The 12,058-nt window shown below is 40.0% G+C and overlaps 1 protein-coding gene across 1 annotated transcript in view; it reads left to right on the top strand.

The window, feature by feature from the left end:
* Nucleotides 1–9,878, top strand: part of eif2s3 (eukaryotic translation initiation factor 2, subunit 3 gamma) — a 35,534-nt gene extending 25,656 nt beyond the window's left edge. The window contains exons 9-12 of the mRNA XM_068040580.1: nt 6,498–6,642; nt 7,706–7,875; nt 8,250–8,422; nt 9,515–9,878. Of these exons, the coding sequence (XP_067896681.1) occupies nt 6,498–6,642; nt 7,706–7,875; nt 8,250–8,422; nt 9,515–9,578 (552 nt within the window). The 3' untranslated portion in view covers nt 9,579–9,878. The remainder of the gene's footprint in view (nt 1–6,497; nt 6,643–7,705; nt 7,876–8,249; nt 8,423–9,514) is intronic.
* The last annotated feature ends 2,180 nt before the right edge of the window (nt 9,879–12,058 follow it).

The raw sequence follows: 12,058 nt of genomic DNA, 5'->3' as shown, positions 1-12,058 counted from the left end.
AACTGTGTAACAGCCCCGACAACCAATTTTATCTGCAGCACCTGTGGAAGAGTCTGTCACTCTAGAATTGGCCATTATAGCCACTCCAGGCACTGCTTCACAAACCACTGACCAACTCCAGGCACCTCCCCATTGTCTCTCGAGACAAGGAGGCCAAAGAAAAAGATAAAATTCTATCATTAGCCCTTTCTCATTACATAATACTGGATCTAAAATAGCCTGTTCTCTCATCGATTCCTCAACATACTGCTCTAGGAAAACCATCCCTAACACACTCCAGAAACTCAACCTCCAAAGCATTAGTGCTCATTAGGTTTACCCAGTCTATATGCAGATTGAGGTCACCCATGATTGCTGTATTACCCATGCTACATGCTTCTCTAATCTCCTGATTAATGCCATGCCCCACACTGCCGCTACTGTTTGGCTTAGAAACAACTCCTACCAATGTTTGCTGCCCCTTGCTGTTTCTTAGCGCCATCCAGATTCTACATTTTGTTCTCCTGATCTGTGATCTTCCCTTACTAATCCCATCCTTTTAGTATCAGCGCAACACCACCTTTTCCTTTTTTCTTGTCCCTCCTAAATGTTGAATATCCTTGAATATTCAGCTCCCAGTCTTGGTCACCCTGTAGCCACGTTTCCGTAATGGTAATTAGATCATACCCATTTACCTCTATTTGTGCCTTTAAATCATCTACCTTGTTGCAAATGCTGCGTGCATTCAGGTATAGTGCCCTTAACCTTGTCTTTTTGATATTCTGCAGTCTCAGCCTAGTTAATGCTCGCCTTTGTTTCGTATGCCTTCTAATTTCACTTGCTACTTTTCTACTTCCTGTTACCGTCCTTTCAATTTGAGCTACCTCTCAAGTTCTCATCTCCCTGTGAGGATATTAGTCCCTGTCCTGTTAAGGTGTAACCCATCCATCTTGTACAGGTCCCACCTGCCCCAGAACCGGTCCCAATGCCTCAGAAATCTGCTGCCCTCCCTTCTACACCAATTCTCCAGCCACGTGTTCAATCGATCAATCCTCCTATTCCTATGCTCACTAGCATGTGGTACTGGGAGTAATCCTGAGATTACTGCTCTTGTGCTCCTGCCTTTTAATTTCCTTCCTGACTCCCTAAAACCTGCTTTCAGGACCTCAGCCCTCTTCCTACCTATGTCATTGGTACCAATGTGGACCACGACCTCTGGCTGTTCACCCTCCCCCAGAAGGATGTCCTGCAGCCGCTCCATGACGTCCTTGACCCTGGCACCAGGGGAGTCACATTTACTGCCGCAGAAACACCCGTCTGATCCCCTAACTATTGAATCCCCTTTCGCTCTTGCTCTTCCACTCTTCTTTCTCCCCTCCTGTGCAGCTTGTTCAAAAAAAAATTGAATGCTTGATTTTAAAATCAGCAGTGAATATGCCTTGATTGGCATTGATGATACACCCTCCATCTACTTGGGTTTAGTCCATTTTACCAACATAACAAAAACAACAGATAGGAAAACACCAGCTGGTTCATCAAGACTGCTCCATACTCATGATAGGCTGGAGTTTCATGACTAGATAGTTCCAATCCCCACCCCTGCAGCCATGTGATTTTTTGCAAGGGGCACATAATCGGGGAAAACCCCAGGGCAAATAAGAGGAAAAAAAATTAGTCTGGATAATCCCTTTTCAACCTGCTTGGGCAATCAAAACTAGTCCAGCAGATGACATGGACTATGTGTTATCTGTAAAACCTCATACGATCTGTATGATGCAATCTCTGCCTCAGTCAAAAACTGGTCCAGCTCTCACTTGAAGACATGCAGAGACTCAGCACCAGCTGACGACACATTAATTTCCCTACTGTCCAGGAAAAGAAGAACCACCTACAGTCCATTCTGTTCCAACTCTTGTGTAGTTTAAACTCATGTCACTGGTTCTCCCCCAGTCTGTCAAAATAGAATAATTTATCAATGTGCCTGTTATTTTCCACCTGGAAACCTTGTATTCTTGACCCAACTTGAAAGAGATGTCCAGTGGCTTCTGCATTTTCCTATGGTAACCATCTCATTCTTTAAAGTGACTGAGAATTAGTTGGATTCTATCTAATATCTTAATTGCTTTAAAAAAAATAAATAAATGCAGCTCAAGTTGGCTGTCAGCCCATTGGCAGCTGTGCTGGGGCTAGTTCTCCCAACATAACCTGCCAACTCTAATCCCATGTTTCCTCTCTTCCCTAACATTATTATTTATTTTCAGGTACTTTTAAAATTGCTTTTTAAATCTTTAAGTTTCTGCCTTATTGGCTGTTTGTGGTGAGGCATTCCATGTTCTAATAACATTATGGAAAAATGCCTTCTAACTTTTCCCTTTGTCCTTCTGTTCAATATCCTTTGCCCCCCACCCCCCCATTACCATTGTTCCAACAAGGGGAAACAGCCGTTTACGCATAGATTTGGACGTTTATCCTCTCCGTTCCATTGGAAGGGTAACTTTTTTTTTTACCATTTCTTCATAACTATAACCTCTCATTCCTAATGTCATCATTCTTGTAAATTTTTTAAATTTCTTTGCATCGCTACTGAGCACCCCTCCAAGGCTAATGTATTTTTCCTGACCTGCAAAACAGGTCAAAATAGAAAGCAGTATTACAATTGGGAGCTAAACAAGACACTCTACAACTGGAATGTAATGTCTTCCCCATTTTATTTCAGCCCTCTTCAAATAAAGCCCAACATTTCATTAGTCTTTGATTACTTTTTTGTACCTGTGCAGTAGATTATAGTGATGTGCATGGACACCTAAATTCCTTTGCACCTCCACAGATTCTTCATCCCTACTTAAATAATGGAGTGAAATTTGTGCCTTTGGACGAGAAAATTACTATTGCAAAATTGTGCATCTCTAATTTCCTCAACCACTTATTTTAATGCAATGGGGTGGAAACCACCAAGCCCTCAAGGTTTGTCTAGCTTAAGACTTACACATTTTAAAACGGTGATAGAGGAAATAATATCAAATCTACTATGTTCCTCCTTATTTTTGTACTGGAACACCTACCAACCAATTTGCAATCCAAGTCAAAAGGTTAACTCCAATTCCATGCGCTCTCATTTTTGCTAATCTTTTGTGGAATATCTTCTTGAAGTGCATAAAAATAACATGCATAGACACTCCCATTTATACCTTATTAGTAATCGCAAAAAAAATCAACTAGATTAGTCATGCATGAATTATTTTCAACATAGTTAAGGGCAGATGGTGTTTAACTAACTTGCTTGAGTGTTAAGCGCAAATCGTGTATAATTAACTTGCTTGAGTTTTTTGATGCGGTAACAGAGCATTGATGAGGGTAATGCAGTTGATGTGTAAATGAACCTCCAAAGGCATTTGATAAAATGCCACATACCAGGGTTGTCAGTAAAGTTAGAGCCCATGGAATAAAACGGATATACGTAGCATGGATACGAAATTGGCTGAGTGACCGAAAACAGAGTAGTTGTCAACGGCTGTTTTTCATTTGGGAAGAAGGTACAGTGGGGTAGCCTGGGGTCATCCTTGGGACCCCTGCTTTTCTTCATATATATTCCAGGGATGAGCAACTTCAGTTACATGGATAGATTGGAGAAGCTGTAGCTGTTCTCTTTAAGAGGACATTTGCTAGAGGTGTTTCAAAATCATGAGTAGATAGGGGAAAATTTCCCATTGGTAGAAGGATCTAGAGCAAGAGGACACTGATTTATGGTGATCGGTAAAAGAAGCAACAGCGAAAAACCTTTTTACGCCTGAGTGTGGTAGAGGCCTATTCAATTGAGGCCTTCAAAAGAGAACTGGATAACTATCTGAAGAGAAAATATTTGCAGGGCCACGGAGAAAAGGCAGGTGAGTGGGGTGAGGTGAGTTGCTCTTGCAGAGAGCCAGTACCAACACAACAGTCCGAATGGCATCCTCCTGTGCTGTAATCATTGTGATTCTATGAAAGCCATGATGGCGTGCTCTGATCTGCTTATGTTTATTCAAGTGCTCAGTCACGCTATCCCTAATGACTAAGGCCCTACCAAATTCACAGTCAAATTTTACAAATTTCCTAGTCGCAACATTTTAAGAATTGTGGATTTCACGTATTTAAATCATAAATTTCAATGTCACAATAAACCATCAAAAGGAAACATTTAGTGCTACCTGCAGTCACATCAGATTTCTTTTTACACGCTTACTTTATTTGCATCGACCTCTTGCTTCCACTAAATCTGCAACAGAACTTTCAAATTACCTTTTATTTGCGCACCCACACAATCTTCAAATGCTGTTAACATGCAGCAGCAGAGCCTTTCCCCATTCTGTACTCCCACTCCTGCAGTGCCACTTCTTCAACACTAGTTGATGCTGCTAGCCGTCGTAAAGCCACGACAATCTGAACCGAGTTTGCAGAAAGGAAGAAAACAAAGGAAATCACAATGCTTTATGATTACGGTAAGGGGAGGAGGAAAACTACAGAGATCAAACATTAAGTAAAACAGGAATGATTTGAACAGCAAGGTGAAGCACAAAGCACATCAATAAATGTAATTCATGAATTGAGAATTTACAGCAGAGAGAAAATGAGCAAAACCAAATTTTGAATTGGTGCAGCACAGTAAATGGTCAAGTTCATGGTCCATGACACACTTTTCACAGCCGTGAATTTGTTAGGACCCTACTAATGACTCATGGGTCCCCACAACTGAAGCTAAACTGACAGGTCATGTTCTGTTATTTGCTACAATGAGCAAATTTCAATCTCATTTCTCATGTCTATGTCCAAATTATTTATATAGATCACAGACGGACACTGAGGCACCCATATTCTGCCAATCAGAAAATTGTCTATTTACTCCCCCACCACCTCTTAATCAAGTGGCTATGTCCTTGAATAACATGTGCCTTGATCTTTATCATATCTTATGTGACAGTTTATTGTGTGCCCTGTAAAATCCATACATACATAATTAATTTTATCTGTACCTTGATTTTCTCATTGATTTAAATTTGTTTAGCATGTTTTGTCTGTTGCTAATCAATGCTGACTGTCCTTACTAGTCTGTAGCTTTCGAATTGTTCATTTTCTTCCCATGTTATGAACACTAGAAGTTTACCCACAACAGAGGTAAAACTAATTGGCCCATATCTTGCTATAATAATAACGGTGAGACCATCTCACCACAGGATATGTCTGAAACTAACTTCTGGTGTCCACACATATGCTGTTGAACACAGAAATCCAGAGGTTGCTGTCGGACATACCTTGCTCCTGCACAGTATATGCTGTTGCAGTCCTCATCAATGGACCCAACATTGAAATGGTGCCACAGATCCCCTGTAGAGGACACTGCACTAAATCAGACGTTAGGTTAGGGGAAATCTCCACTGACAAGCCTGCTGCTGAGAGGAAAATACAGGCTGCTGACTAAGTTATTGACTTATCCTTTCCCTTTTTTGAACAGAGATTCTAGTATTAATGGTGGATTTCCAGAGGGATCCCCATAAGTTTTTAAGGACTGGACTTTGCTTAATCCTCCCATCGGTGCCCAGAATTTCCAGCGCACCATCTCCAAATCTTACACAGGACTAGTACAGCTTTTATATATTTGAATCACATCATGTCTCTTGTATTGGTATGAGATTTGAAATGATTTGTTAATGGTCAAGCTAGCCTTGGCTTCTTAAAACCAAAGTTTACATCTTTCCTTTCAATATCTTATTGCAATTCATTGTGTCCCCAGTGTGACATCATCAGTCACTGCATGCACTGAGGTTGAAAACTGAGATCAATTTTTCCAAAGTCTTACTGTAGGATTTAATTTTGAGTGATATTCTCGATGATACCATGTAAGCCATGGCTCAGTTGGTAGCACTCTTGCCTGTAAGTCAGGAGCTTGGGGGTTCAAGTATCATTCCAGAGACTTGAGCACAAATAATCAAGGCTGATGCTCCAGTGCATTACTGAGGAATTGCTGCACTCTGAGTTTCCCTGTTTCTAATGAGATGTGTAAATACAAGTCTTTAATTTCTTAGTAACTCGACAAACTTTACCAGTGAGTAGTTGTGCCATACAAACTTAATCTGTGTTGTGATAACTGATTTAGGCTATGGTAATGGTTGGGTATTATAATTGGCCTTGATGTGCCTTAGGTTGTGGAAAAGGAACTGATTACATTGCCTCTCATGACCCCTATCCAGAGGTCCAGTCACAAGTGTATATGCAGATGTTAGTTCAGGGCAGGTTCTGGCTCAGTTATGCTCCCATTATCGGGCAATACAACCCATAAAAATTCACTGTTGAAGTTCATCTGAGTAAGGTTTACCCTACTGAGGATTCAGTTCCTTTAGGGGAGAGAAATTAGCACAGCAGTTGAAATAGTCTTGAACAAAAGCTCTCCAACAGAACATAGTTTTGTCAATACAAGTGTGGCAACAATTTGTGATGTAGCTTAATTCATACCTCTAAATCTGAGGGATTTAATGTGTCTTTCACAGGTAGGGCAGGAACTTGAAGTTCGACCTGGTATTGTGTCAAAAGACCATGAAGGGAAGCTGATGTGCAAGCCCATCTTTTCAAAGATTGTGTCACTCTTTGCAGAACACAATGACCTCCAGTTTGCAGTACCCGGTGGCCTTATTGGTAAGGAGGATGCTTTGCTTTTAAGCTGTACGATTTTAAGGTTTTACATGATAAAATCTGGAAGCGGCAATGTTGGTATCATCCACAAGGCCACTCTCCATATATGGTGCAGGGAACACTTTGCTTTCTCACCATACTGACAAGCAGCATCAATGTACTTATACTTTAGTTGCCTGCATCGCATGTTGATCCACAGGAGGAATATACCAATGATGCACCTTTACTCCTTATTGTACTTAGTAAAAGACTTCTGGTGTTTATTATTTATCGTAAAATTATTTGCTGCTTAAACCAGAAGTTATCTGAGGAATATTTTTTAATTTGTGTAGCTGATTAACTGTTTTGAATTATGTAAAACAAAAGCCAAAAATCAGAAGTCCTATTTATTTTCAAACTACATACTAAATCAATACTGGTAGTTGAGTTTTTTGTGGTTTGATGGTGTCTAGAATCTGTGCAATTGCAAGCTAATTGTCTGGTAAAATGTGATGCTTCATGAGTGTTCAGTCGCTGGGTCAAAGTCCTGGAACTCCCTTCCTAACAGCACTGTGGGTGTCCCTACCTCACATGGACTGCAGCGGTTCAAGGAGGCAGCTCACCACCACCTTCTCAAGGGCAATTAGGGATGGGCACTAAATGCTGGCATAGCCATTCATCCCATGAATGAATAAGAAAAAGTTCCTGCTCTTTCAAGCTGGACTATTGAGATTATTCCTGTCCAAAGCTTAGGATTGATTCAGTTCCACACAATAATGAAGATCTGCATAATGCCTTCTCTGCTTTGCTAAAAGCATGTTATGGCCTAGCCAATTGACAAAAGATTATTGATTGTTTAACTACAGAGGAGTCAGAGGTTTTAGTTTTATATCTGTTATAATGAACATTGCCAAGTATTGCTGCAGTCAACTATATGGTAACTATGAACTTCTTGCTGTTTTGAACTGAATCAGCTGGACTAAGGAGTGCCTGTTTTAAAAGGGTTGACTATTCAGGTTCCTCAGTATCTGATACTGGATCTGAAATGCCTGTTGTGTTTAGTTGCTGAAGTTCCTCCTTGTTTTAGGCGTTGGAACAAAAATTGACCCAACTTTGTGCCGTGCGGATCGTATGGTGGGACAGGTGCTTGGTGCTGTGGGAGCTCTCCCAGAAATCTTCACAGAGCTGGAAATCTCTTATTTTCTTCTCAGGCGATTGCTGGGTGTACGTACAGAAGGAGACAAGAAAGCAGCAAAGGTGAATTGAATATTGAGCACACGGCCACTTTTTTTTTTTAAAAAACTAATAAATGAGAACATACTTTAGAAGAATATTCTGCCCAAATTTAGTATGTGAAGTTCAGAAAATTAAATGTGATTTAGTTGACAAAAATGACTAGAGCCCTAACTTACTGGAGGTACCGTCAGATAACTCAACAGCAGTTCTTGTTGCATTACAATAACTAACATGAACGTTTCTTAATGCATCCAATGATTTTGTCTTGAAAATGCAAATAGGGTATTGACTGTGTTGTACCATTTATGTATATTTAAATAATGGAATTTAATTTAGTTATTGGTGACAAGCTATTTTTAAAATGAGTGCATTTTAGCATAAATGTCTCTTTTTAGGTACAAAAACTATCCAAAAATGAGGTGTTAATGGTAAATATAGGATCCCTTTCTACTGGAGGAAGAGTCAGTGCAGTAAAGGCTGACTTGGGGAAGATAGTCCTCACAAATCCAGTATGTACAGAAGTTGGTGAAAAGATTGCCCTCAGCCGAAGAGTAGAGAAACACTGGCGGTGAGTAAAGAAACTGGCGGAAGTATTGCAGCTTTTCAAGGGAAGCTTGGAAGTTAACATTTTTGTACATCTTGAAAAATAAGTTTCCTGATAAGTTATGAATATCTTTTAATGGAGGAATCCAAAATGGTACTCCACAGAAACATGTTATAGTACCACATTGCGAATAATGATGTAGAACATATTCTTGATGTACAAAGAAAAGAAAATCAACATTTTGTGCAGAAATGGATTGTTGCTATTGGGGGTTAAAGATAATTGGAAAAAAAAAGCTAAGTTGCTTTGATCTTAGAAAGCAGTGCTGTGGTTAAAGCCTGATTATGTCTGCCCACCATAAAAATTCAAGAGAGTGAAAGTGTCCAAAATGATGAATGTGCTGAAAGTGTACCAGAGTTGATAAAATGTGAGCTTATTGCCCTAGTTCACCGCATCATGATATCTGCACTTTTTAACAGGGAAGGAAATCCAAATGCCAAATCACCCAGACAATTATCAATGACCAGAAGCAGGCTCAGGACTGAATTTAGGCAACACCTGGGAGCAACTAGCTTACTTGTTCCCTTAAGAATGGTATATCGTGCAGAGAGCTTTGTTGGGGGATGTTTTTGAAGTGTTACTGTTTCTGATTAGTATTGGAATGTACTTCAACATCACTTGCACCAGCATGAAACAGTGGTGGAGAAATTGGAATTCACTTGTCAGTCAGCTTCAGACTTTGCTAATTTTATCACCAATGATGTGGCACTCACTTGTATTGTGCTCGGATTCATCATAAAAGAATCACATTTCTTTGGGCATATGCAGCACCTAGTATGATACTGTACCATACCGGCCAAGAAGGACCCTGGTTTGATTCTTTTCCTATGCTGCATTAACAAATCTTTCCGAGGGCAGCAGAAGGGACAGTACAATTTACCTTTGTCCTGGGACTGGGGGGAGGGAAGCAGGATAGGTAGAGATGGGAATCAGCCAAGTCTAGTAATCCCTTTGGGAAAGTGGATTAGAATTGACTGTTCCACAGTTGAATAGATTGTTAGTTAACATGCATTGTTTCATTCATAAAAACTAATTAACTTTCTTTCTTTCGTACAGTTTAATTGGCTGGGGTCAGATAAGAAGAGGTGTAACGATAAAACCAACAGTTGATGATGATTAAAGCTGGAGAGAGTGATATCATTGAAGAGGACTAGTAGACTGCCTGTAGCAGTACACAGCATTTTCCAAGCACTGTTGAATACTACTTAAACATGGTTTGAAAGAATTTCTGGTATCATGCCAGTAAGTTTGGAAAATGGTGATTTTTAAAAAAAAAAATTCAAATATCTCCTGGTCATAAAAATCTAATTTATATTTCAATAGAAGTTGTGTTTTCAGCAAGAATAAAGTTATGTTCAATCAGGTCTGTCAACACTGGCAGTCAGTAAACATAAAACATTAAAGCTGTTTTGACATTTAGTATTGTGTGTTTTCACCCTCCTTATCACTCTTCTATATTTTCCCTCCTGAGGCCACATCTATCAGCTATTTCACTCAGTGATTTCCTACACCACAAAGGATTGTACTTATGGGGCATTTGGTAAATGATAATGTATGAGAGAAAGGATAATGGGGCAAATTTTATTACAGTAGATTAAGGTTGCCCTTCAATCCTTTTAATCTCATCCTTGTTGAATATAAAACTTAATTGTCTTCCCATTGCATTATGTGTATTCTAAATGAATTCAGTGAACTGTCTTAAACCTGGAAACTAGTTTCAGCTGTTTTATCACCTGAGTAAAGAATAACTTCTTGTTCTGCCCTTTCATACCTGGAATCTGGACTGAAATCCAGTACAGACTGATGGGATGAAAATCTCCTTTTTCAGCTGTCTGTAAGGATCCAGCATGAAATGAATGGGCAGACTCAGTGCCGTTGCTGTCGGCCATGAGCTCATAACAGAACTACCACAATCGTAGACAGTAATAAAGTTTCTGTATGGCTGCACTTTTCTGATTGGTCGGTGGGTTGAATTGGTTGATGGGCAGAGCCGGCATTCAGCAGAAAGTTTATCGCTCCCATTTTGCACTGCGAGGAAGGCGAGTTGTGCAAATTAAAACTTGAGAGATCAGGTCTACAGTGGATAAGTTCAAGGTTTACACACGTAGAGAGAGGTAAGTTTACTATGCACTGTTGAGACTATAATATAATAGAGAAAGACAGGTAAAATTTCATCAATGTAATATGAAATAAAGACAGGTTAAATATAGCCAATATATAAAAGAGAGGCACAGAGGTAAAATATAATCTAAAATGGAGAGAGACTGAGGTAAAGTATAATCACTGTGATATAGGGATTGCTGAGGGAGACTATTTTAAAACTTGGGACAACTTCTGGGTTTGTAGGTTTGCTTTGTGGCGTGTTCTGTAAGGTCCAAAGCAGTTTTGAACCTGTAGGCTGACAGTTGGTAGATTTAGATTTTGGTGTAACATTAAGGTACAGCATGTGTTGAGTGACAGCTTTTTGATAGATTCACTACAAAGCACCTGGAGAATGGTAAAGTATAATCAATGTAATATCGAGATTGCTGAGGGAGACCCATTTTAAAGATTATAGGAGCAGAAGTAGGCCATTTGGCCCCTCAAGCCTGCCCCGCCATTCAGTAAGATCATGGCTGATCTGCCCCTGACAATTTCTCTTTCGTGCCAGCTCCTCATAACCCTCAACTCCTCGATATTTCAAAAATCTACCTACCTCCTCTTTAAATACTTTCAGTGATCTAGCCGCCACAACTCTCTAGGGTAGAGAATTCCAGATATTCACTACCCTCACAGAAGAATTTCCTTCGCATCTCAGTTTTAAATGATTGTCCCCTTATTCAGTGACTATGTCCCCTAGTTCAAGATTCCCCCACTAGTGGAAACATCTTCTCAACGTCTACCCTGTCAAGCCCCCTCAGAATCTTGTACGTTTCAATAAGATTCATTCTTCTCCACTCTAATGAATAAAGGCCTAACCTGTTAAGTCGTCATTTGATAAGTCAACCCCTTCGTTCCAGGAATCAGCCTAGTGAATCTCTCTTGAACTGCCTCCAATGCCAGTATATCTTTTCTTAAATACGGGGACCAAAACTGTACACACTACTCCAGGTGCGGCCTTACCAACACCCTGTACAGTTGCAACAAGACTTCCCTATTTTTAAACTCCAATCCCCTAGCAATAAAGGCCAAAATTCCATTTGCCTTCTTAATTACTTGCTGCACCTGCAGGCTAACTTTTTGTGTTTCATGCACAAGAACACCCAGATCCCTCTGTGCTGCACTTTTTTGAAGTCTCCATTTAAATAATAGTCTGCCTTTTGATTCTTCCTACCAAAGTGCATGACCTCATACTTTACTACATTAAACTCCATCTGCCAAGTTTTTGCCCACTCACTCAACCTATCTATAATCCCTTTGCAGATTCCTCATGTCCTCATCACAACATGCCCTCTCACCTATTTTTGTGTCGTTGGCAAATTTGGATATATTGCACTCTACCCCCTCCTCCAATTCATTAATATAGATAGTAAATAATTGAGGCCCTAGGACTGATCCTTATGGCACTTCACTCAGTTACGTCTTTCCAACCTGAAAAACCCCATTAATCGCGACTCTGTC

Source organism: Heterodontus francisci, chromosome 10 (genome assembly GCF_036365525.1).
Source record: "Heterodontus francisci isolate sHetFra1 chromosome 10, sHetFra1.hap1, whole genome shotgun sequence".
Lineage (NCBI taxonomy): Eukaryota > Metazoa > Chordata > Chondrichthyes > Heterodontiformes > Heterodontidae > Heterodontus > Heterodontus francisci.
The sequence above is the reverse complement of the archived record's forward strand: the minus strand, read 5'-3'. Positions and strand labels throughout refer to the sequence as shown.